This window comes from Podarcis pityusensis (genome assembly GCF_964106645.2).
Source record: "Podarcis pityusensis genome assembly, chromosome: 1".
In the NCBI taxonomy this organism is placed as follows: domain Eukaryota; kingdom Metazoa; phylum Chordata; class Lepidosauria; order Squamata; family Lacertidae; genus Podarcis; species Podarcis pityusensis.
This window is the reverse complement of record NC_138028.1, coordinates 21,010,540-21,037,818: the sequence shown is the minus strand read 5'-3', so window position 1 is coordinate 21,037,818 and position 27,279 is coordinate 21,010,540. Positions and strand designations below refer to the sequence as shown.

At 42.4% G+C, this 27,279-nt stretch overlaps 3 protein-coding genes across 3 annotated transcripts in view; 2 read left to right on the top strand and 1 right to left on the bottom strand.

The window, feature by feature from the left end:
• LOC308469620 (serine protease inhibitor 2.1-like) overlaps positions 1-27,279 on the top strand; it is a 300,956-nt gene that overhangs the window by 23,932 nt on the left and 249,745 nt on the right. The gene's annotated exons all lie outside the window — the stretch shown is intronic.
• On the top strand, positions 815-17,956 carry LOC308469261 (kallistatin-like). Its single transcript, XM_080991450.1, has 5 exons — positions 815-948; positions 2,416-3,069; positions 14,536-14,806; positions 15,945-16,092; positions 17,621-17,956. The coding sequence occupies exons 2-5, from the start codon at positions 2,436-2,438 to the stop codon at positions 17,810-17,812; spliced, it is 1,245 nt and encodes a 414-aa protein (XP_080847576.1). The 5' UTR covers positions 815-948; positions 2,416-2,435; the 3' UTR covers positions 17,813-17,956.
• Positions 21,997-26,075, bottom strand: LOC308463394 (alpha-1-antitrypsin-like; the record flags this gene model as incomplete). Its single annotated transcript, XM_080981746.1, is given in 5 exon segments — positions 21,997-22,188; positions 24,447-24,594; positions 24,947-25,214; positions 25,467-25,790; positions 25,793-26,075. Coding segments are annotated over 5 exon segments (1,215 nt in total).

Here is a 27,279-nt window from a genome sequence, read left to right as displayed (position 1 = left end):
TAAGCCCTGGAAGTTTTTTTTACTACAGGCATGAGTTCCCTCCTTTTCCTTCCTCCCCCTTCCTCCTTGGCCTGCCTTCAGGACCTTTGGAAACAGTAGGGTTGGCCCTGTTGATTTGTGCCAGAGTGCCCCTCTTAAATGGGACATTCCAGGATCCAAACAGAATCCAGGATTGGCTTCTGTGATCCATGATGTCCCACTTAAAATGGGACAATTGGGGGTATGAGATTGCCAGGAGAACCCATTGATACCCCCAATTTTATCCTCACTAGAAGGGACAATACGCTTGTGGCGTTTGCCCTCCTAGGTTGGTGACATCATACTGGGTTCATAAGGAAAGGGTTAACTAATTGTAAAATGTCTAACCTATAGGAACCCAAGGGGAGGAGTTAGAGTTAGAGTTGTTAAGAAGTCAGTCTGGAGTTAGAGAAGGGAGAGGGAGGATAAGTCTGTGGGTTGGGCTAGTTTGATGTGAGAGAGTGAGAGAATATGTTAAGAGGAGTCAGTTAAAGAGTTGGGATAATCAGTTAGAAGGTATTAGGAAGGTATAGGCCAATAAAGAAACTAAGGTTAAGAAACTGACAAGAAAAATTATCTGAAACCATAAACTTGTTAATGCTTATAAAATAAACTTGTTTATTTGGTTTAACGTTAACAACTGTCTGGACTCAGTGTGTACCCGAGAGAAACGGGTTGGTGGCAGCGGGGAAGCAATCACAGTGGTGGCACAGGGATCAGTAGACCGTCAAACGTCTGGGGACCCTGTGTGATCGCCACAACGCTGTAGACTTGGGACTATTGGTGTCCAGCAATGCAAGCCATGGTCAATATTTGTTGTTCTGGGGTTAGTCAGTTGTGTTTAATGAAGCAGACAGTGCCCCAAGATAAATAGCTGCTTACTGGAAAGAGTTTTCCCTGCTTCTTCCCAGAGACACCTCTGAACGTTCTGTAAGTATCAAGTGTGCCTTTCCCGATGCTGCTACAGTAGAGGGTGGCTTGGAGGGTACCATGGGGGTGGTCTGTGTGCCAATGGAGATGTCAGGAAAGGAGAGAAGAGGAGCAGGTATGAAAAAGGAGATGATAGTGAAAAATGGGTTGAAAAGGAGGCTGCGGAATAGAAGCAGCTTTAAAAATGGGGAGGTGCAAAGGGTGGTTGGAAATAGCATCAGGCACGTACTGAAGTCATGTAGGTGGTACATGACTTCCGTCAGACTAGCCAAAATATACAAACTAAAATCAAATTTGTGTTGGAGATGTCAAGAGGTGGAGGGAACGATGTATCATGTATGGTGGGGATGTGGGGAAATAAAAAAATTATGGAGCAGCATTCACAAAGAACTAAAAAAGATGTTCATAACATCATTTGAGAAAAAGCCAGAAGCGTTTCTACTAGGCTTAGTCTCAAAAGACATCCCCAGTGATAAGAAAAATGTGTTTTTATGTGCCACAGCTGCTGCCAGACTACCATTAGCCAAAAACTGGAAAGAGACACTGCTCCCTCAGTAGCAGAGTGGCAAAACAAGCTTTGTGAATTTATAGAACTGGCTAAAATGACAGCAGCTACTAGATTCCAATCAAATCAAAAATTAAAGAAAGAATGGGAATGTGTGGAAGAATACATGACAAAACATTGCTTCAAAACAAATTTATTGATATGCATTGACTGAAGTTCGTAAAGTTAAGGTTAAAAGAAGAAAAGTGACTAATGGGGAATATGTAAATAATTTTCCTTAACACAATATTATAGTAATGAATAATATTGAAAGCTGAGCATGGATGGAGCGAAGTCACAATGGTATAAATCAGAAAAACGAATAGACAGTAATATATATGTTGATAGTATGTATTGTAAAGAATGATAAAAGGTGTAACTGAATGTAACAATGCAAAATTAAAATGAAAGATAAAATGAAAAAAGAAAAAAGAAATAGCATCAGGCAAATTTTGCTGTCTTTTACCTTATTCCATTTTGGGTTATTGACAAAGGTTTTAACTTGTGCTTTTTCTGGGGGCACACAGTACTGGCACCATTTATTTATTTATTTATTGTTAAATGTTTGGAACTTCCTAAAGCAACTTCATGATGAGTCTTCATGATGAGAGCTGGCACGTTTGTTTCCTTTTTTAAAACAAAAACATGGGTTTTAACAAAGATCACTTTGTCCCTAATATTCTGCCCAAAGGGGGGGAAAGTGGGTTTTTAAAATTTTTCTGCCAGAATGCCAGACAATAGCTGAAATGCAAGCCAGAATCCTCCGCATAACAGTACCAGAGAAGCTTAAGAGACCGGAAAGGACAAAAGCAACAAATAAAGATTGTCTGCCATGTTAATATAAAGTAGACATAAACGCAATGCCAACATCCTTCATTGTATAGTTGCAATGATCATTTTTTAATGTGATCCCCTCCCCCCAGAGAACTTCCAGAGGAACACAATGCCTCACATCTACCTGTCTTTGCTTCTGGCTGGGCTCTGTGCTTTTGCCCACTGTCACCATACTCTTGACCACAAGGAGGACCATGACCATTCTCCTCTTGCTGAAGGTGACAGAGATTTGCCTTCTGTGAAGATAGTCCAAGGAAATGCTGACTTTGCCTTTCGATTCTACCACCATGTTGCTTCAGAGACCTCTGAGAAGAACATTATCGTTTCCCCTCTAAGCATTTCCGCTGCGTTGGCCATACTGTCACTGGGAGCTCAAAACACCACATTAAGTCAGCTTTTGTTAGGACTTGGTTTTAACCAGTCAGATACCAGCGAGCAGGAAATACACGAGGGTTTCCGCCATCTGTTACACATGTTGAACCTCCCCAATGCTGAAATCCAGCTGAGCATTGGGAATGCCCTATTCACAAATGACCAAGTGAAACTCGTGAAGAAGTTCCTGGATGAAGCCAAACATTTTTATGAGGCAGATGTTCTTCCAACTAACTTTATGAATCCTGCAGTAGCTGAAAGTCAAATCAATGGATATATAAAGAACAAAACCAATGGGAAATTAGATGATGTTGTCCAGGGTCTTGACCCAGAGGCTGTGATGATTATTGTGAACTATATTTACATGACAGGTAAGTCAGATGGACTTGTTTTATACACATTTTGCTTCTTAGATGTTCTTTAAACTGAGAAGTTTAAACTTTAAGTTGTGGTTCTAGGTCCAGATTTGTTGGTGCTTTAGTCTGGAATCATCGTCTGCCCATTGTGTGAGCAGAAACTTCTCAGACTTCTCATCACAGGGAAGTTCCTTAAATCTGTCAGAAACTTGACCTCCACCATTATCAAAACAAATCAAATATATTGTGATACCCATTTTCCTGGAAATGTGATTCAGCAATTGGGCACTAAAGTGGAAACAGAGCTATAAAGACAGGTGTCTCAAGATACCACTAAAACATGAGCGTTTATTAAATGCTCTGAGTGAGGAGATTTCACCCCTCCCATATCCAAGAATCTCCTGAGGAGTCTGCTGATTCTCCAGAGAGGAGGAGGCGTGTTCTGCTCTCTACTTATTCTGCTCCAGCAACGAGTCAGTCAGTCAGTCAGTGTCGGAGAGAGAGAGAGACTGTTAGAGATTGTGTGTATAGATAAGGTCGCTGCTAAGAGCAGCTGCAGACACTCAGTGCAGTGCAGCATTCATTTATGCTTAGACATATTTAGCTCTGTATATAGTTGTATAATAGTTGTAGATAGAATAAAGAAGATATTCTACAGAGCTGCTCTCCAAGTTGTTTCTAGAGTCTGCAGTACTCTGCTGTGCGACGACTGTCTTCTTGTGGGAGTGAATCCGGTGCTCTCAACTCTAAGCTGTGAGTCCACAGCACTTTGACCTGCTCCTGTGCGAAAGGTGGTCTCTGTAAGTGCTACCCAGCTCGCCTAGCCCAGTCGGGGCTGAAGTGGATGAGTCCAGTTGGTGGCACTGGCTCAAGGGTGATGCTGACACTGAGTATGATAATATATAATAATATTACAGTGGTACCTCGGGTTAAGTACTTAATTCATTCCAGAGGTCCGTTCTTAACCTGAAACTGTTCTTAACCTGAAGCACCACTTTAGCTAATGGGGCCTCCCACTGCCACCGCGCCGCTGTTGCACGATTTCTGTTCTCATCCTGAAGCAAAGTTCTTAACCCGAGGTACTATTTCTGGGTTAGCGGAGTCTGTAACCTGAAGCGTATGTAACCTGAGGTATAGTATAATATAATATAATATAATATAATATAATATAATATAATATAATATAATAATATAATATAATATATTGAAGAATTAAATAGCCTTTTTTCAACATTGTAATCCACACATCTGTATCTGACCCAGTTCCGCCCGTCACTTACTTAGCGATCACAGAAAAGGGTAGCACCAGCAGTAGTTTCTATCCACTGTTTGATCAGGTGCATGGAGGAAAGAGGCTCCCCACCAGCGGAGCCTTGCAGAGTGCCAGAGTGTGGAGTTGAGGGACACCGCCACTTCATCCAAACCCCTCCAGCCATTAGGATTAGGGGGGTTGGATTAAAGCTATACATGCTGAGATAAGATGGCGCCCGGCACACTTCCCCTGTGCCGATGGACGCTTGTGCCGATAGGAAAAACTTGAACTCTTAGCAGAGTTCTTAGCAGAGTTCCGCAGCGGCAGAAAGTGTTGCCTTGTGTGTGGATAATAAATCAGACTGAACGCAGGCTTCTTACTAATCTCTAACAGCCTTTAATGAGAAGAAAAACATCATAAATCAGTCCCGGCGAGAGAGCAGACATCCTTCTCGCCTCTCAGCCAAAAACAAAAAGAAACTCACACACAAAGAAAGATTCCCGTATGTGAACCAAACCACGCCTCAGAATGTGAGATGTCACACAGAACTGTTTAACCCTGTAAGTTCTGATTCTCCTCACACCCCCTCTTGTCTCGCATCCTGAGGGAAACTGTGAGTATAACGCACCCGAAACACAACCCTTCACAGAACTCCCCATGTCGCTGGAAGGTCAAGGGTTTAGTAAACCCATCAGCTAGGTTCAAACAATACTTGAGCCGTATCCAACCTGCTTGGACACTCTGACATACATTCTGGAAACGTATGTCCAAATGCTTGGTTCTGGACTTGAACTGTCCAGATTCTGCCAATCTAAGACAAGGTTGATTGTCTCCCCAAACAGTTATGGGCAAGTAACAATCCCCACAGATCTCTTGGATCAAGCACCGGTAGAAGTCCAACTCCCTGCACAAATCCAACAACGCACTGAACTCAGCCTCAGTGGAAGAAAGTGCAATAAGACTTTGCTTCCGGGATTTCCACCCAACCAGGGATTCCCCGAACTTTACCACCAGCCCAGACACAGACTTCCTGTCCCCAAGAGATGCCCAATCGCTGTCACTGCAGCACGTAAGCCATGCGTCACCTTCAGCTGACAACGTGAGGCAAAACTCTTTGGTATCCTGCAAATACCTCAACACTCTCTTGATGCCTTGCCAGGCATTCACACTGGGCTTAGTAGCCTCCCTGCTGAGCTATGTCTGGTCTGCTCCACTGAGAGAGATACAACAGACTCCCTAGCGCTGACTGAAACACCTCAGGGTTTTGGAACTCAGAACGCTCCCCAAGCTGACTGTTGGTCTCCATGGGCGTTCTGACCCCTGCACAGTCAGACATCTGGAACTTCTCAAGCAACTGCTCAATCTTGCCTTTCTGACTGAGCAAGAAACTCCCGTTCTCAGACCTGTCTATCCTAACGCCTAGATAAACCTGAACGAGACCAAGGTTTTTGAGCTTAAACTTCTTACCAAGCTCTTTGGCAAAACCTTGCACCTGTCTACTTGTCTGTGCCACGTACAGAATATCATCTACGAACACCAGAATTGCCTCCTGTGTCTCTTCTGACCCCTTCAGGTACAGGTAACTGTCTGCAAGACCCTTCTGGAAACCCAAACTTTCCAGAGCTTCATTCAGGCACATGTTCCAATTTCTGGCTGACTGTTTCAAACCATAAATTGACTTGTGCAGCTTCCACACAACACCTGGCTCATTGCCCTCAAACCCTGGAGGAGATAACATGTACAGATCCTCCTTCAGATCCGAGTTCAAATAAGCCACATCCACATCAAAGTGGTGCACTTGGTGCCCTCTTTGAGCAGCTACTGCTAAAGCACCCGCAGAGTCTCACTCCGGGAAGTAGGAGCATACACTTCGGTGTAATGTAGCCCCCTTCCCTGCGTGAACCCTCTGGCTACAAGCCTCGCCTTGTATTGTGGTTCTCCAGAGGCTGTGGGCTTACTCCTGTAAACCCAATGACAGCTCACGGCCTGCTTTCCCTCTGGCAGCTTCGTGGTGGAGAACACACCTAAGGACCTGATTGAGTTCAACTCCTTTCCCATTGCCTCTTGCCACTTCCTGGCTTCTGCTTCAGGCAACTGTTGAACCTCCTCAAAACTCTCAGGTTTGCACTGCGCTAAACCAACCCACACGCTGGTGACCTCAAACCTCTCAGGTGGTACCCCCTTTGTAGCGCGTGTGGAACGTCTGAGCACTGTCTCAGGTGCTCCCTCTGACCCACTGGGGCCAGCTAGTGTGTCTCTGACATCAGAAGACTCCCCCTCTGACTTACTGCGTCTTCTGGCCTTCTGCACTTTACTAACGGGAGACGAAGGCTCACTTTTGGGCTCTCTTTTAACAACCTGTGGAGATGCCCCTCCCTGTTCTTGACCCTGGTCAGAGACCTGGTCCACATCAACAGGTTCAGCTTCTAACTCTCCCTCCTCAGCAGAATCAGACAGACACTCTGAGAGAACGTCAGGATTCGCATGAATCCTTGACCAACCACTCTGCTCACAGAACTCAGCACTCCTGCTGACTAGAATCCTGGACTGATCGCCTTCTGGATAGGCAAACCTCCACCCTTTTGTCCCAGGCTCGTACCCACAAAAGATCATTTTCCGGGACCTTGGGTCACCTTTCTGGCATTGAGCCTTTGGCACAAGCACCCAAGCTTCGCAACCAAACACACGGAAGAAATGCACCTTGGGCTTCTTCCGGTGCAGCAGAAAATAGGGTGTCTCTCCTACAACAGAGCTATAGGACCTGTTCAAAGTGAAGCTGGCAGCTTTCCAAGCTTTGGCACAAAAGCTCTGAGGCAAACCAGAGTCAAACAGTAGAGCGTCAGCTGCCTCAGCTAGCATTCTGTTCCGGCGCTCCGCTACGCCATTCTCCTGAGAAGAAAAAGCAACCGTCAACCTGTGACTTATCCCCTTCTGGTGGAAGAAACTCTGCAGAGCAGACCCGGTGAACTCTCCGCCTCAGTCACTCTGAAAGCTCTGCACCTTGGTGGAAAACTGTAGTTCCACCACCGCAACCCAGTCTTTGATCAGTTGCGCCGCCTCAATTTTCTGTTTCAGTGAGAAGATCCAGCCGTTCCTTGAAAAATCATCTGTCAGCGTGAGCGCATACCTGGCTCCGCCCAGACTCGGCACTGGCAATGGGTCCACAAAGGTCTGTATGCACTAGCTCAAAAGGCCTTGTGGTTACCCTCTCCGATCTGGGATAACTGCACCTTTTTATCTTTGCTCTTTTGCATGCCCTACAATCCAAGAATTTACCACATGCTTTCATCTTGCAACCCTCAGTGCACTCTGGCAACTTCTGGATATATTTCCAACAGCTATGCGACATTCTCCTGTGCCACAAGTGAGCACACGAATCATGTGTGGGAACGTTAGCACACCGTGCCTGTGCTGTCTCAGCGTTCCCCTTACCCTCCAGAGGTGTCTCCAGAACAAAGAGGTTGTTCTGACATGCAACATTGACCAGTTGTTTCCCACCCCTGGAAATAGAACAGACATCATTTTCAAAGCAAACCTTATAACCCTCCTTTACAAGAGCAGATACAGATAAAAGACAACACTTCATTCTTGGCACAACGTAGACTTCCAGCTCTGCCTGTAAAAAAGAAACAAACACATTGCCAACTATGGTTAATTGTCTCTGTGAGCCATCAGCAAGAGTGACTGTTTTCCCAGTTGAAACAGCCCTGCAGTTCCACATTTCGCCACTAGATGGCGATGGCATCAGGTGATGGCTGGCTCCTGAGTCGATGACCCAACGCAGCATGCTGCCCTCATCGGAGTTGTCCTTCAGCGTTGCCATGAAGGCAGCTAGGTGATAAGAAGAACCGTCCTTCTCACTTCCTCTGTCACGTCCTCCCTTTGCATTCCCAAGCTGGCCTCCTCTCCTAGACTGGCTGCCATGGAAACCTGGCTGGCTGCCACAAGGACTTGGCTGACTGCCATGGGAAGTGACCTTGGAGACATCCTGCCTGGCCTCTCTAGCTTTCCTCAGACAGGTCCGACGCAGATGGTCAACAGACCCGCAGACAAAACAACGACAAGTGGAAAAAGCCTGAACTGTGCCTTCTGGCTCCCCCCCCCCCCGTTACCGGCAGCGCACCCTGCGCCAGCTCGGCCCTCTCTGAGATGGTGTTCCTCCTCGTCACACGAATGCCCAGTCACATACTCCAGCGTAAGATCCGCTGGATTCATCAATTCCAAAGTTAGACACAAATTGTCATAACTTTTGTCCAAAGAGCTGAGCAAAATATAAACTTTCAGTTCCTCAGTAAAGTTGACTTGCAACAGTCTCAGCTTGTTGAAAACAGAGAGCATCTTAGTCACATGCTTTCTGATGCTATCACCAGGACGCAGCTTCAGCTCAAACAAGCTTCTGGTGGTGTGGATCTTTGCCCCAGCTGTGGTCCTGTGATGCACTCTCTCTAGTGCCTGGCAGGCCTCCTGGGCAGTCTCAAGACCCTCCACCAAAGGTAGCTGTGAGCCCTCCAAACTGAGCACTATAGCTCCTAGGGCTTTCTGGTCTTTCCTCTGTGAGGTTTGGGCAGCTGCAACAACTGCTGCTGCAGCTCCGGCTGAAGCTTGCTGTGGGGGCCCTTGGGTCGCCTCCCACAGACCCTTGGCTACCAGCCAGGCCTTCAGCTTCCTTGACCACTCCTCCCAGTTGCTCCCATTTAATTTTTCAAAGGGGACTGGGAATGACTCCTGTCCATTTGCCATCTTCTCCCCCAGGGCTGAGCCTACTCACGTAACCAGCAGCTCCTCTTGGCACCCGGTCCTGAAGATGAGATCCTCCCTAGCAAGCTTCACTGCCTCAAATGTTAGGCAGGGGCTGCAGCTGGCTTCTCCCACACACACAGGCACGATGTGGCAACAGCTTTCAAAGCTTGGCTAGCTCCCATAACCTGCTGAGATAAGATGGTGCCCAGCACACTTCCCCTGTGCCGATGGACGCTTGTGCCGATAGGAAAAACTTGAACTCTTAGCAGAGTTCTTAGCAGAGTTCCGCAGCGGCAGAAAGTGTTGCCTTGTGTGTGGATAATAAATCAGACTGAACGCAGGCTTCTTACTAATCTCTAACAGCCTTTAATGAGAAGAAAAACATCATAAATCAGTCCCGGCGAGAGAGCAGACATCCTTCTCACCTCTCAGCCAAAAACAAAAAGAAACTCACACACAAAGAAAGATTCCCGTATGTGAACCAAACCACGCCTCAGAATGTGAGATGTCACACAGAACTGTTTAACCCTGTAAGTTCTGATTCTCCTCACAATACAGTGGTACCTGTAATGGCTTGAACTCCCCTCAGAAAAGGAGATCTGTGTTTCATTTATTAAAAAAGGAACAATTGGACTTGATTTGTCTACAAGAAACACATATAACAAGGTTACACAGGAAATTATTGATTAATAAAAGACTTGGTCAGGAGTTTATTTCATCGGACAAGGTTAAAAAAAGAGGGGTTGTGATTTATGCAAAGGACAGATTATCACCGAAATTTATTTTTAAAGAAGACCAAGGAAGATTTGTGGCAATCGAAATTCAAACACAAGGAGAAAAATTTTTGATAGTAGGAATTTATGCACCAAATGAGGGGAAATCTGATTTTTTTAAGAAATTGCATGAGACCCTGATGGACTATTTGGATTACAACATGATTTTGATGGGAGATATGAATGGTGTGGTATCTACACATATGGACAAGACACAAAGACAGGTAGTCACTAAGGATGGTAGACTACCGAAAACTTTTTTTGAGATGACAGACAACTTGGACTTAGTTGACATATGGAGAACAAGGAACCCCATGGCTAAAGAGGGAACCTTCTTTTCTGAAGCCAAAATGACATGGACAAGAGTTGACCAAATATGGGTAACTAGAGGAATGGCACCAAAGACAAGAAAAGTGGAAATCTACCCAAAAACCTGCTCCGACCATAATGCTGTCAAGATGGAAATGAAACTAACACCAACTGGCTCCTTTAGATGGAGGATGAATGACACCTTATTTAGAGATAAAGAAGTGCTTAAGAAGGCCCAAAAAACCTTGAGAGAGTATTTTGAGATAAATATGAGCACCAATGTGGAAAAAAGAGTAATCTGGGACGCAAGCAAAGCGGTTATGAGAGGGTTCTTGATACAACAGAATGCATTAAAGAAGAGAATCCAAAATGAGAAGAAGGATAAAATATTGGAGAAAATAAAGGAAAGTGAAAAAAGATTGAGAATAAAACCAAAGTCTCAAGAGATTTTGAGAAAAATAAAGTTATATCAAGTGCAATATATGAAAATTAAACAAATGAGACAAAAGACATTCGAGTCGGCTAATAAATGTGGGAAATTGTTGGCTTGGCAAATGAAAAAAAGACAAAAATTAAATACAGTTACAAATTTAGAAGTGGAAGGAAGGAATATACAGAACCCAGCTGAGATTAGAAATTGTTTCCAGAGGTACTTTAAACAACTATATACACAAGGGCCACTGAAAGAAACTGATGTAGATCGATTTTTGAAAACAAATGGATTACAAAAAATTTCTCAAGAAAATAAATTAATGTTGAATTATAAAATAACTGAACAGGAGATAGAAGGTGCCATTCAAAACATACAATTGGGTAAATCTCCAGGACCGGATGGACTGACTTCTAGATATTACAGATCCTTGAAAGAATGGCTAGTACAACCCTTGAAAGAGGTCTGTAATGAAATAATGGAGGGGAAAGGGGCACCAGAGTCGTGGAAAGAAGCTTATATTACACTTGTACTGAAAACAGAGACTGAAAAGACGCAGCTTAAGAACTACCGCCCCATATCATTACTTAATGTGGATTGCAAAATTTTTGCAGACATTTTGGCTAAGAGACTGAAAAAAGTGTTGATGGAAGAGATTCATAAAGACCAAGCGGGCTTTCTCCCAGGAAGACACTTGTCTGACAACTTGAGGAATATAATTGATATTTTGGAAAAACTAGAAGTGAACATAAATACTAAAGCAGTTTTGATATTTGTGGACGCGGAGAAAGCTTTTGACAATATTTCTTGGAGTTTCATGAAGAAGAACCTACAGGGTATGGGGGTAGGCCAAGGTTTTGAAAACGGTATAAGTGCAATTTATTCAGAACAAAAGGCTAAATTAATTGTAAATAATGTGGTGATGGAAGAATTTAAGATAGAAAAAGGGACACGACAAGGTTGCCCAATTTCCCCACTGCTTTTTATTTCGGTCCTGGAGGTTTTGCTGAACGTGATTAGAAGCGACCAGTTGGTTAAAGGTATACAGGTCAGAGCCAAACAGTACAAATTGAGAGCATTTGCAGATGACTTAGTACTGACGTTACAGGAGCCAGAATCTAGTACCCAAAGGGTGTTAGAACTGAATTTGGTCAAGTTGCAGGGTTTAAATTGAATAAGCTAAAAACTAAGGTTTTAGAGAAAAAATTAACACCAATGGAGAGAGAGAGGTTTCAGAATGAGACAGGTTTAACAGTGGTTAAGAAAGTTAAATACCTGGGGATTAACATGACAGCAAAAAATGGGAATTTATTTAAAGATAACTATGAAAAATGTTGGGCTGAAGTGAAAAAAGATTTAGAAATTTGGTCAAATTTGAAGCTTTCACTGGTGGGCCGTATTGCTGCGGTAAAAATGAATGTATTGCCTAGAATGTTGTTTTTATTTCAAACATTGCAGATTGTGGACAAAATGGACTGTTTCAAGAGGTGGCAGAGAGATATTTCTAGATTTGTCTGGCAGGGCAAGAAGCCCAGAATAAAATTCAAAATATTAACAGATGCAAAGGAAAGAGGTGGATTTGCCCTGCCAGACCTCAAACTTTATTATGAATCAGCAGCTTTTTGCTGGTTGAAAGAATGGCTGCTTCTTGAAAACACGGACATTTTGGACTTAGAAGGTTTTAACAATGTATTTGGATGGCATGCATATCTGTGGTATGATAAGGTCAAAGCACATAAAGCATTTAAAAACCATATTGTCAGGAAAGCATTGTTTAATGTCTGGATAAGATATAAGGATTTATTGGAAAATAAAACACCAAGGTGGCTGTCCCTGATGGAAGCAAAACCTCTGAAAAAGCTCAATATGGAGGTCAAATGGCCGAAATATTGGGAAATTTTGGAACAAGATGGAGATAGATTGAAACTGCAGAGTTTTGAAAAATTAAAAAACAAAGTGCGAGACTGGCTTCATTATTATCAGATAATGGAGGCATACAATTTGGACAAGAAAATTGGCTTCCAGGTGGAAAAATCAAAATTAGAAACAGAATTGTTAGAACCCAAAACTAAGATTTTGTCAAAGATGTATAACTTGCTGTTGAAATGGAACACTCAGGATGAAACGGTGAAATCTGCTATGATTAAATGGGCACAAGACGTTGGACATAATATAATGATGGCTGACTGGGAACAGTTGTGGACCACAGGTATGAAGTTTACGGCATGTAATGCCCTAAGAGAGAATATTATGAAAATGATATACAGGTGGTACATAACCCCAGTCAAGCTTGCAAAAATCTACCATTTGCCCGATAACAAATGTTGGAAATGTAAAGAAACTGAAGGTACATTCTTTCACCTTTGGTGGACGTGCCCAAGGATTAAGGTTTTCTGGGAGATGATTTATAATGAAATAAAAAAGGTATTTAAATATACCTTCTTGAAGAAACCAGAGGGCTTTCTCCTGGGCATAGTCGGCCAATCAGTGTTAAAGAAGGACAGAACTTTCTTTATGTATGCTACAACAGCAGCAAGAATACTTATTGCAAAACATTGGAAGACACAAGATCTACCCACACTGGAGGAATGGCAGATGAAAATGATGGACTATATGGAATTGGCGGAAATGACTGGCAGAATCCGAGACCAGGGAGAAGAGTCGGTGGAAGAAGATTGGAAGAAATTTAAAGACTATTTACAGAAATATTGCAAAATTAATGAATGTTAGAATGATGACGGATTGAAGTTAAGCGGTTTCTAGCGGTAATGGTATAAAAGAATATGGAAAAATTGGTTTTTAATATCTAAAAATTTAATGTTATAATATATCAAGATTAAAGATCAGGATTAAAAAGGAGGGAAAGGAATCGCTGGGCTAACAAATTGAATTAGAATACGAAAGAGGGAGGTATGAGGAGGTCCGGGAAACAAGTAAATGTAAAAGAAGTGATGAAAAGATGGAATTGTTTTTAACAGTTTTTTATTTTTTGTACTTTTTGTATTTTTCCTTTTTATTGTTAATTTTCTTATTAATGTGATCTTTTTCTTTTGAAATTTTAATAAATATCATTAAAAAAACAACAACAAACAATACAGTGGTACCTCGGGTTACAGACGCTTCACGTTACAGACGCTTCACGTTACAGACTCCGCTAACCCAGAAATAGTACCTCGGGTTAAGAACTTTGCTTCAGGATGAGAACAGAAATCGTGCTCCGGCAGCGCGGTGACAGCAGGAGGCCCCCATTAGCTAAAGTGGTACCTCAGGTTAAGAACAATTTCAGCTTAAGAACGGACCTCTGGAATGAATTAAGTTCTTAACCCGAGGTTCCACTGTAATAGCTAAAATAAGGCTGAACAGTAGCATCTGTTCTCTTTTGCCCCCACATCTTAGAATGATGAAGTTACCGCATTGCTTACCTGGAAGAGGCAAAGCTTTATTAACATATTGTTACAAAAGTGGTGGTGGGGCACTCACACTCTCTGCTGAGCTGCAACAAGAGCCCATGGAGTTCTCCTTTGGAGAACTGAGACACAGGGAGATTGTTGTAGCTCTAAGAAACATGCTTTATTCACCTATTTACACTTTCAGTCTGCATGGAGAGAGTCCAGATCTTATAGCAAGGTCCTTTCAAGAGGGGCTTGTATCCCACAGCAGTGCAGCCATGGCATATCTCCTGCTCAGACCTTCAGCCATCCTGCCCAAAGATGGTTCCCAGGCCTTCTTCCTTTTCTTCCCACCAACAGTTGCTCAAGACTCTTCCTGTCAGCTCACACCCAGTTGCCCTGGCAACCTTCCAACCCCCCAGTCTCTGTTCACACTCCAGGGGATGGGGGAAGGTGAATCCTGATGTATTCCTGATTTTAGAGTGTGTGAAATAGCTATTCACCTTTATGCGTGAAATATTATTTTGGTTTGCTCTTTCTCCTCACTCCCCTCCATGACATGTGTGCTGTTATTGTTATTTCCATGAGCCTTTTGGAAAAATCCTTTCAATTACCTGCATACAAGTGAAGGAGACTTCTATGTGGATGAGCAAACAACGGTCAAAGTCCCTATGATGAACAAAGACAGCCGGTTCGAGACTTACCGTGATAACATCCTATCCTGTAAGGTTGTGAAGCTCCCTTACAAGGGTGACGTTTCAGCATTCTTTATTCTTCCTGACCAAGGAAAAATGAAGCAGTTGGAAAATGCTCTTAGCAAAGATGTTTTGTTAAAATGGATGAAATTGGTAAAACCATGGTAAGAGATCATAGTGGAAAGTATGTAACACACAGACACACTTTTCAATGCATGTGCAAATATCTTGCTGTGAGTTTGAGGGATGGGGTTAGGCTTTATGATCCCTTCTACTTCCTGGATCAGTGAACGATTCCATTGTGGAATTAGCCAGGAGAGGACCATACTGGCCCCTAAGTATGGGTCATTAGTATAAAAAAAGGAAGTTGCTTTGGGACACAATCTCCTTTTCCTGACTGGTGGTGAGAAGGTCAAAGGCCAGGGGAAATGTTTGTGTGTGGGTTTGAAGCAGGCAGAAGCCAGAGAGTGCGAGCCATGCCTGATTTCTGTTGGAACCCAATGTGATGACTATGGGATAAACAAGACCATCTTGACCACCTGTTTAGGGAAGTTTTTAATGTTTTATATTTTATCGCTGCTTCTTCTTCTTCTTCTTTGGCAGCCGCCCAGAGTGGCTGGGGAAACCCAGCCAGATGGCTGGGGTATAAATATTATTATTATTATTATTATTATTATTATTATTATTATTATTAATGTGGTGTTAGGCGAGGGGCAATATATCTGATGGGGGACATGGGTGTAGCCACGGGGGCAGCTTCCCTGCCTAAAAAAAAAAATCAAAAAATTTAACTAACTGACCAATTGTGTCACAGATAACTCGGTTTTGCCCCCGTAACATAAAGCCTGCCCCACTCTAAAATAAATCCTGGCTACTCCCTTGATGGGGGACACCTCATGCTCCTTCTGGGTAGTTCATCCACCATTGGTCCATCCCCCCTGCACTCAGCTCTCATCTGCGGCTTCTAGCATGCGGCTCAGCGTGTGACAATGGCCACACCCCAGGAACAGCTTTTATACCCTCACCTGGCTATATCAGGTGAGGGTAGTCATAGTAACGGAGCTATTTTAGTCCTGTCTATTCATTTCATTGGGAATGAGTGGGACTAGTAGTGGATACAATCCCATTGTTACAAAAACGAAACTAATATATTCCTTTTTAGCAATGTGATCATGGACTACCATTTTTTAATTTATATCCTTTTAGCAATTATACTCTAGCCATAATGTAAATTGTCATTCTTTGTATTATGCACCCCACCCCAAGCAATACCTCACTAGCCTCTGGTTCTTCTTTCAACAGGAGAATAGAGCTTTCCCTTCCAAGGTTTACAATCTCTGGAAACTATGTTCTCCAAGAGATGTTAAGAAAAATGAATATTACAGAGGTATTCACAAACAGAGCAGACCTCTCTGGAATTACTGGGAAGCCTGAGCTGAAGGTTTCCAAGGTAGGTTCCTCCAAATTCACCCTCTTATCCAAAGGTTCTATATTTTCTTTCATCCTGCATTTTAGGCCAGAGGTACACTTGAATGAAGGTTCAAATGAACATAATTTGGGGTTTAGAGTACTTGAACCACAATCCCGTCTCTCATGGAGAGGAGGAGCCAAATATATTTTGTATCCCAGCTGTGCTTGAAGACAGTTGAAGGGAAGCACCATTGGAGTTGGTCTCCCAACAGAACTTATTGAGAGACCCTTAAGCCCTACTTCCTCCTTTTCCCATCATGCCCGACCCTTGGTCATGTAGCGTGGGGTTGTTGGGGAGTTGGGCCGCAGCTTCCTCACTTCTGAATGCTAATGAGCAGAAAATTAGGTTTCATTAGCTTTGGGAAGACTGCAGTTAGCATTGGGGATGGAGGAGGAATGTAATTTTTGTTTTTTTGTTTTTTTACATGAATAGAACAACCTTTATTTTTCATTGCATAGATAATCTTATTTAGAGTACCAGATTATTTTGGAAAAACTGTATCATAAAGAGCAGCTTGCCTACTGTTAAAAGAATCCAGCTGTGTTCTGAGACATAGGGCCAAATAACTCTGTGTGTGTGTGTGTGTGTGTGTGTGTGTGTGTGTGTGTGTGTCTATCTATAGGATGGGACACAGGTTTAAGATACCACAGTACTTTATGGTATTTTAAAAACAACTTTCCATAACTGCCCTTCATTTGAATGGTTGTCAAGGAACAGAGAGTACTTGCTTCGAGCAGAGCAGCTTGTACCAGAATGCTGCACATTCATAATAAACCATAGGTTATTTCAGACAATGGCTTACTGTTACATTCTAACAGGGCCAGTGGGTTCAATTTATGGCAATGAGACTCTTCTACTTTGTCCCAGTGTGGATGTAACTATTCTCTAGAAGTAAGTTTAACTCTCTTCTTTGATGTGAATTGAGAAATGTAATTTATATGCAGAATTTGTTCAGACAGCATCTTGTATTATGTGCCTGCTTATGTCTGACCTGCTCATGCATTGTCTCTTTTTAAAACGAACGAACAAACAAACAAACCTTTGATTAACCGTGTGTGTGTGTACACATACACTATGTTTCTGCAGCGTAATTTTGTAAGTATATTATAAGTATATAATGTATTTTATAGAGTTGCCATATTTCAAGAATTTAAAATCTGGAGACAAAAGTTGTTCAGCTTTTGGAGGGGAATGAACCTCAAAGCTGCTGAGCTTTTTGGGGGGCAACCATCAGAACGGACAGGGATCTTGCTTCTCATCATCATTAAGGGAGAGGCAAGATTTTCTGAAAATTCCATCAGTTCCTTGAAGCTGACTGATACAAAAAGATGATGCTTAGAGATGGTTAGGACTAGATTAATAGCTAATCAGAATGAGAAGTGATCACATGAAGCTGTTTCTTAAGACATTCAATGGATTTGTCTGTTTCGAAGGACTAGATTTTCTCATACTAAAATCCTGATTCAGTCACTATGTTGTACTGAAGTATTGCTATCTTTCTTTGCAGGCTATTCACAAGGCTTACTTAAATGTCCATGAGAATGGCACAGAAGCTGCAGCTACTACTGTTTTTGAAAGTGTCCCCTACTCCGTGCCCCCTGAAGTTAAGTTCAACTGCCCCTTTCTGATGGTAACTGTTCATGAGAAAACCAGCAGCATCTTGTTCATAGGAAAAGTGAAGAATCCTACTGAGACATGATTGAACAACTTGTGCCGCAGCACAGAAAACTTTGGTTTCCAATATGAGGCATGTTTGAAAAGATGCTTTTAGGTATCAGGTACTAGGGCCATTTCTATAACATGTTCCCAAACAAATTAAACAATAGTTGAGTTGTCTGCAAAATCATTTGGTGTCTTCCTTCCTTCCTTCCTTCCGTCTTTTTGTCTTTCTTCACAGACTTAAAAATATGCAGTGTATTTCAGGGGAGCAACATGAGTGATTGAGTTACTGAAATTAAGCCAGGAGTTTCCTTCCTGGCACCTGTGAGTTTCATGGCATCTGCAAAGGCTTTCACTGGTGCCCCTGGGTAGGAACCCCAAAGAGAGCTTTCAAGAAAAGTAATGTTCTTCCCCCCTAGAAAGAATGTTATGGGGCAAAATGTGCAAGTTCCTTCAAACAAAGGCTGGTGGAAGATACTGCATACCACAGATACCAGTCAGGCCCCCAGTGATAAACCTGGATTAATGAGTGCCCACACGTGCACAAAGCAGAAAGCTGCAGACACAGGTCATGCATTCCCCCTGCCAATTCACCATGCGGACCAGAAATGAAGGTCACCACACAATCAGTATGGGATCAAATCAGGCCACAATTTTATTGACTACAGATGAAGAGGTTTGGCCTGGGTAACAATTTACTTCTGGCCCGTCTGCCAGAAATGACTTCAAGGGTCAACCCAGCAGCGGGGATTCCTATGACTTACATCAAATGGGGTAATCCCAGCAGGGATTGCTGCCTAGAGGAGCGCTGGGGCCCAGGTCCCCATTTGGGCATATGGACAGAAGCAGCTCCTACACAGATCCCTTTATTGGGGTACCCAATTTCAGGAAGGTGAGGCGAGGGTACAAACGCCCCCTCCAGCCAAGACCAAGGTTACTCAATGCCTAAACCACCAAACATGTGATGATTGCTATGATGTAGACAAAACCCTCAGGCCATAGCCAATTTGCCTGAAAGGCAATTTCCTACCCAGCCCTGAATATAGCTCCCGCAAGAGTCGCACGCTCTTTGAAGGGAGCACGGCTCTTGGGCGCTTTTCTGGGAGGATGCTATGTTCCCCCACCTCCTGCAAAAGCCAGGGATAGCCACGTGAAGCCTCCACAGGGCAGCGGGATGAAGGGCAGCCCTTCTCCCTCCTAGGGGAAAAGCCCCGAAGAGCCGCACACACACTCCATGCAGCTCTTTAAAGGGACCGCTGAGCAGATCCTCCGGCCTGCATTCACTCCATAAGACGCACACACATTTCCCCTTACTTTTTAGGAGGGGAAAAGTATGACTTATAGAACTAAAAATATGGTAATTGGCTCTTTTGATTGCATTATGATCTGGTATGATTTGGTATTGTATTAATGTGGCCTGTGATCAGGACAAGACAGAGTGTGTGTCTGCTTTTAAAGGTTTCTTTCTGGCTACCGAAACAAATAAGAACCAACTGAATAAAGAGCGTGACTTTGCTCCGGTCCAAGAAACTGTCAGATATGCTTTCAAAAACGTATCTTCTCAAATGTGTGTATATAACAAAGTTGACAACTATGTAACTGAATATGTGAAAACTGCAAATATCCCTAAGGGTATTAGATTGCCATTTCCCTTTCCACAGTTGCAATACTCTTAGTGCTAAGAAAAAACATAAAGCGGTCAGACAGGAAAATAAGGAAAGACAGTTTAACAGATACAAATCTTCAGACAACTGGGGCATATGCCTGAGGTGATCTTTATGCAAACATGCAAGGACACACCAGGGGGTGGCCAGACATGTCACGGAGTCACGAACCGGCAGCGCTTCCAGCAATTCCGTTCCTGTCAAAAGCCAGAGGACAAACATAGCCATCAGCGCCCCACAACCCCACCTAGGAAAAACTTTATACAACAATCTGCACTCATGTCCAACAAAGAACTTGCTCCCCTAATAACAGTTTTTAGTATTAAGAAATGGCCCCCGCAAATAAGGGCAGCCAGGAGAAAAAACTCAACGGGAGACAAAGAGATCTGCCCAAAGGCAAGGTAGACTGGGGGTTCAAAACAACTTACTTAAATGACCTGTCAAGCACGGACCAATGAACACAACCAAACAGCACCATCTTGTGTTTACTACACTGGTACTGCAGTGTAATCCCATATGCTCCCTTCATTGATCCACTATGTCAAAGAGCAATTGATTAGCGTAACTGAATTGCTACAATGTATCCACTGTAATTAATTACTTCCTGTCTATAAGGGCCTTCTCCAATTGTGCAAACTTTCAAAATATTCTTATAAATTGACCGTTCCACGGATCTTCACCCTTCCAATTTAAGTCTGCTAAGGGGAAAGATGGCTACCAAAGGGGAGGGCTTGAGATGTGAACCTGGCAACCATAACCCCCAAAGCAGAAGATCACGTACTCAGCGAGCCTTGCCCAAGAGATAATATCAGACCCAGGTGTCAGACAGATAGCCATCTCAAGAACAAAGATGGACTACCCAAGAAGGAATTTGGGTCTTGACTAAACAAAGAGACTGTGATTAATCTGACTGGGAGGGTCAGGAAACTGTAAATATCCCCTTTGTCTTCATCTATAGGTGTCTGGTGAAGGTCATGAGGAGGGAAGGGGCAGTCTCCCCATACTCAGGTTACTGCCACCAAACCTCCCCTTGTGTGACGAATCTATGATGTAGTAATGATGTACTTTTAGAGGTGTGCATATGTAATTTAGAAACTTATAAAAGTTTCGGTCCTCTTTTGTTTGAGGTCTTGCCTGTCTCTCTGTTGGATTGGGTAGGACCCTGCCATAGCAGTTGCTTTCTATCAAAATAAAGGTCAGGCTTCACAGCTGCTTTGCTTCAAGTTACTTTGGTTGTCGTCTAGTTTATTTCTCTCCGACCGCAGGAACCATCTAGTATCTTGTAGGCCCATCATGTCTCTTAAGGACCCAGGTCGGTTTTGTTCTGTTTTTTCCTGCTGCATTGGACTGTTATTAATGAAAAATTAATAAAAAATATTTACAAAAAAATACACCAGCACAACAAAGTACTCCCAGCAGGATGAAGTAGGTGAAAAAGAGGAGTCCCAGGCAAATTAGGGGCTCCCTCCAAAATTCCTATGCAGTTCTTAGCAAAAGCCCATCCTGCATAGGGAAGGAGGGCACACTGAAGTGGAGACTGGCATGTTTGGGGAGGAGCAGGGCTGAAAAGGGGGGTCTGCTTCTCCACCTCCATATTCGACCCATGCTTGTGTTGGGATTTCAGTTCTCACAAGCTGCCAGGAAGCAGGTGGGTTGTTTACATCAGGTGATGTTACTGACCGTGGGACAGGAAGTCTGAGTCAGTTCTCAGAGTACTCAGTCTAACCGGGTGGAGTTTGCTGAGTGCTTCTTCCGCTTCTGGATTGAAGCAGTGTTGAGTCGGAGACTCTAAGGCTGTACTGCTCAAGACGAGCAGCCATGCTTTTGTATGCAGTTTTAATAAAGTAGCCTGGAGACTACGGACTGCCTTTTTCTTCTGATGGGTTGCCAGGAGGAAGTGAGTGTGCTTTTCTCACAAGGGAGAAGTCGCTTATTAATGGTCTCTCTGGACTGAGGAGGATTCCTGGGTTCCAGCCAGAGAGTGGACCTCCGGATAAATGCTCCGGTGGGTCTGGGAGCTGGCAAGCCTCCCGGGTGGGCATTTTTCCAACAGCTTGCACATGGGTTAGCAGCACAGCACCTCTGAGGGAGCTCACCTGTGTTTTCTTTCCCAGGGGAATCAGGGTGTGGCAAATTCGCCCCCTGTTCAAGTGTGAGAGCGGCATTGTGTAAAATTGCTATGCAAGTTTTCGTGTGTGTTCATTCTTGTGTTTTAAGGTAATCTTGTGTGCTGTATTTTTGTTGTTTTTTATGCTGCCCAAGATGAAGGTCAGGCTGTGAATGTTCATAATAAAATAAAATAATAAATAAAATAATGACGACATATGTGTGAAATCGCTCTTGGGTTTCAAGCACTTCAAGTCCACCTTGGGCAAACATCATTTGAATTAAAATAAGCAATAGCTAGTCAAACTAAAACAACAACAACAATGCCATGAATCCTTCAGTTGTTTAATAATTTGTGCCAGTAGCGGCCTTAACTCAAAATACAATTTCATACACATTGTACACTAAACCAGAACATAATTGTAAGTCATGCAAATGTCTCCTAGCTGTGTAATTACTTCTTCTGAGGGTTTGCAACTCTTCCCATGAACAAGATGGATTTGGTGATGTCATGGAAGATAAGAACGAGGAAGGGCGTGTTCAACCTCACTATAAGATGCATGCTCCGGCTAACTGCTTCCACTGCAGTGGCAGCTGCAGCTTCAGTGCCAGCCTCGTCGACATTCAGAACAGCTTCGTGAAAAGCCTGCCAGCGAGACAATCAAGAATTAGTCTCCAACATAGGCCAATATGTTATGATTAGACAGAGATGGTCCTGGCCCTTGCAAGCAGAAGAGGGTATGCGAGACAAAATTCATGTTGTCATTTCTCACAACTATGATGTATTAATCTCTCTTTCCCACCAATCATGAGTGTATTGTGCACGCCTCCAGTTATTCAAGAATTTGTGCTCAGGGGACTGTACACTTTCTCTTCTTCCTCACCATTGCTAGGTTTAGTTCAAAAATGCATCACAAGTTTTACTCTTTTCAAAATGAAATCTGGTCTCACATTTTCAAAGTAAGCCCAAGGTTACTTTGATCATGATTGTGATGCATGGCATGAGCAGAGATATGTTTGACTAGATCTCTCAATTATTATCTATCTGTTCATGTAAGAGTCTTCATCAATGGAGGTGGGGGGGGGTAGAATTGGATCTGAGTGGTGTATATATAATTTTTATTAAATTTTCTATTTTACAATTTCAACTAAATGTTTTACATAAAATATCAATGACTTCCCTTCTTCCCTTTCCATGGTTCATTTTGCATATCTTGTATCCTTGTATATTTTTCAAAAATTATTTCAATTGCTTTTCCATTATTCCATCTGTCAATGATTATTGAATTTATCTTACTGCTGCCAGCATTTTCAGCTGTACACAGTTATTTTCCATATAATCAGTAAATGTTTTCCAATCTTATTTTTCTCTTATTCTATACGTTAAGTCTGCCAGTTGTGCATATTCTGTCAACTTAAGTTGCCAGTCTTCTTTAGTTGAGACCTTGCTCACTCTATAGACTAACTATGAGAAGAAGTTCCAGATTGATAACCAAAGGGTGATCATCTTGAAAGAAATCCTGATGAGAATATTGAAAAAAAGAGCCAGCTATAAAGCTCTGACAGAAACCTTGAGATGTAACAGAATAAGATACAGATGGGAGTATCCGGAAGGCATTTCATTTACTTATAAAGGGAAAAAACAAAGATGTAGGTGGTTTCCAAACGAGGCAGAAATGTTATTAAAGGGGGGGGGGGACATTTAAAGATAAAGAGACCAAGTAGAGATGAAGAAGAACAGGGAGCGACAGGAGGACAAATAGATCAGGACGATAATGAACCTGTAGATGCATGAAATAAGGTAAAAAACTACATGACAATGATGTATTGTTGGTACCTAACCCCAGTTAAGATTGCAAAGATGGATAAAAACTCCACAAAAGTATGCTAGAAATGTAAAGATAATGACGGCACCTTTTTGCATATGTGGTGGACTTGTAGAAGAGCAAAAGACTTCTGGGAAATGATTTATAATGAGTTTTAAAAACTATTTAAGATAACCTTTCATAAAAAACCAGAAGCCTTTTTGCTCGGAATAGTGGGGGAAGAGATACCAAAGAACCTAAAGAGATTGTTTAAGCATGCTACCACGGCCGCCAGAATGCTGTTTGCCCAAAAATGGAAAGAAGAAGGTACACCAACGAAGGAAGAATGGATAGACTATGCCGAAATGGCAAAATTTACCGTGAGGATTAGGCAACAAGACGAGAAAATTTTTTCACAAGATTGGAAAAAAATTATAGAATATGTTAAAGAACACTGTAAATATGTTAAAACATTAGCAGGGTTGTAACATTTATGATGGGTTAAATTTGGACAATCTATTCATCAATAAGATTTGAAATTTATAGAGGAAAAATAATGATATGCAAGATGACGATTGATTGAAATTGGAAGCCATGGGAGGAAGTCAGACAAGACGAATTTGGTGCATAATTATTTTCCTTTGTATAAGAACAAGCATGAAGGGGGCCTCCCAGCCTGTTCACAGGTCCTTATATGATCAATGAAAACAGTTGGTCCTGGCAAGTACTAACCGCTCTCAGTCTTAACCTGATAACTGCCACTTGTCCAGATTTTAATTTGTCTGAATTAATTTTAGGATGTATTTTAATTAATTGATGCCTGTTTTTATGTATGCTGTGTTATTTATATGATGTTAGCTGGGGCTTAAGGGTTTCTCCACCAGTTCTGTTAGAAGACCTGGGGCTTTTCCTCAACTGTCATCAAACAGTTTGTGGTGCCTCTTCATCAGCACAGCTGGAATACCAAGTATTTTTTGGCTCCTCCTCTTCATGGGAGATGGGATTGTGGTGCAAGCACTCTAAAACATTTGACTCAAAGTGTAGGGTGAAATAAAATAAAGAGCCTTTGGATCAACATGATTGATTTTGAGAAGCCTACCTTGGAAACCTTCAGATCAGGGTTCCCAGTAAATCCAGAGAGGTCTGCTCTGTTTGTGAATACGTCAGTAATACCCATTTTTCTTAATAGTCCTTTGACAGAATAGCTGCCCGAGATTGAAAACTTTGGAAGAAATAGATTTATTCTCCTGTACAATTAGATAAAGCTGAAGGAATGTATTAAGATCTCTATATATGCACACATAGGATCATAGAATTGTAGAGTTGGGATGGACGTTGAGGTTCATCTATTCCAAACCCCTGCAATCCAGGACTATGCAGCTGTCTCATACAGGGATCGAACCTGCAATTGTGGATCCAGAATTGGCCTCCACAATCACTTTGCGGACTCATTGTTAAAACCGTGTATATGGAAGAAAATCTTACTCGGCTATGAGTGATCGCCAAAGAAGAAGCTTGGCCTTATCAGCACTGTGCTATAACCAACGGCATTGATATATTCAAGTGCAACACTCTTTCCATGACTGCATGCTCACTTACCGTGGTTTCAGTGAATTCATCCATTTTAACAAAACGTCTTCATTAAGAGCATTTTCCAACTGCTCCATTTGCCCTTGTTTGTCAGGACAAACTGCTGAAGCATTGCCCTTGTAGTGAAGCTTCACAACCTTACAGGACAAATCCTCATCTTGGTAAAACTCAAGCCAGCTGGCTTTTCTCATCATAGGGACTGTCACTGTTGTTTGTTCATCCACAAAGAAGTCATTTTCTTTTGTCTTCTGAGAATCGAAAAGTTTTTCCCAAAAGGCTTATGGAAAGAACAACAACAGCATACAGGTCATTGGAGACAGAGAGCAGGAGGAAGAGAGCCAAAATAAGACCATGCTTAAGGTAAAAAGCCGTTTCACAAACTCTAAAAGGAATATGACTTTTTGGAACAATAACAACTATTTTTTTTTCGTTTCTGGAAATTTAATCTTAGGTCTTCCTACTGGATTTTAGTGCAGGAATAAGCAAAAAGAACTTTCAACAGTGTATAAAACAAGTCCTCATGACTTACCTTTCAAGAAGATATAATTTACAAGAACCATTACAGCCTCTGGGTCAGGCTTCTTGTAAACATTAGCTAATTTCCCATCAGTTTTCTTTTCAATGTAGCTATTGATTTGACTTTCAGCTTCCTCAGGATTTTTGAAATTAGTTGGCAAGACTTCTGTCTCATAAAAAGTTTTTGCATCATCCAAGAACTTGTCTAGGAGTTGCACTTGGTCAACTGTGAATAGGGCATTCCCAATGCTCAAGTGGATTTCACCATCGGGGTTGCTTAGCATCTGGAAGAGATGGCGGAAACCTTCATGTATTTCCTGCTCACTGATATCTGAATGTTAAAGCCAAGTCCTGACAAAAGCTCACTCAGAGTGGTGGTTCCAGCTCCCAGTGACACCATGGCAAACGCAGTGGAAATTCTCAAAGGTGAAAAGAAAATGTTATCGTGAGGAGTTTCGGAAGCAAGCTGGTGGTATAATCTAAAGGCAAACCCAGTATTTCCTGGGGCTATCTTCAAAGAGGGTAGATCACTGCCATGGTCTTCCTGGCATTCAAAAGTATAGTGGCAGTGGGGGAAAACACAGAGCCCAGCAAGAAGCACATATAGGTAGGTATGAGACATTGTTTTCCTCTGAAAGTAGTCTGTACAGAAAGAATCACATTTAAAATTTCTCATTACCATGACATAATAAAGAATGTTTGCAGTTGGGTGGTGTCTATTAGCTTACTAGCTGCATGAGTTCTTTTCTACTAAGGCAAAACACCAAGTGTCCTCACGATATCCAAGGTCACTGGACAATCGACGTTGAACTGTGTTCATCTCACGCAGAGCTACCACAGTGATGACATAGACATCTCAAGCCAAAGACATCTCAAGCCATAGACATAGACATCTCAAGCCAAAGAAGGCCCATAACAGAAAGCAGAAACTGCGGCCTCGAATCAATGCTGCCAGAACAATCATCCCTGAACTTTGCGATTGCATCTCTGAGTCCTTCAGACAAGCTCAACTGAACTGCCCCAGGGATATTGTTGAAGCAAGGTGGAACCATGTGGTTCCTATTTTCTGTTGCCTCTCAGGCTGTATTTGGTGACACTTTCATATTGTCACAAAATGAAAAAGAAAGATTGGGTGCATGTTCCATCTCACCATTTCAGTGACTGAAGCTAACAAAACAGGTAAATTACTAGCCTGGCAACTGCGAAGAAGGCAAAAACAAAATGTGATAAATAAGATAAAATTGGAGGAGCAATTGATAGAAGACCCAAAAGAAATACAGGAAAATTTCCTCAAATATTATGAGAAATTGTATAAAAAGGAAGAGGAAGAAATAATACGAATAGAAAAATATCTAGAAGACTGCAGCGGAAAGACTATAACAGAGGAAGAAAGAGCTCAATTAAATAAACCCATAAAAGTAGTTACAGATGGGTAGCCGTGTTGGTCTGCCATAGTCGAAGTAAAAAATTCTTTCCTGTAGCACCTTAAAGACCAACTAAGTTAGTTCTTGGTATAAGCTTTCGTGTGCATGCACACTATCTGAAGAAGTGTGCATGCACACGAAAGCTTATACCAAGAACTAACTTAGTTGGTCTTTAAGGTGCTACAGGAAAGAATTTTTTACCATAAAAGTAGAAGAGGTCCAGGACGCGATAAGAAAGATGAAATTAGGGAAAGCCCCGGGACCAGATGGACTGTCAGCTAAATATTATAAAGTATTAGAAAATCAATTAACGCCAGTGCTATGTGACATCATGAATAATATATTAAGAGGAGGAAGGATACCGGAGACATGGAAAGAGGCCCATATCACGATGATCCCTAA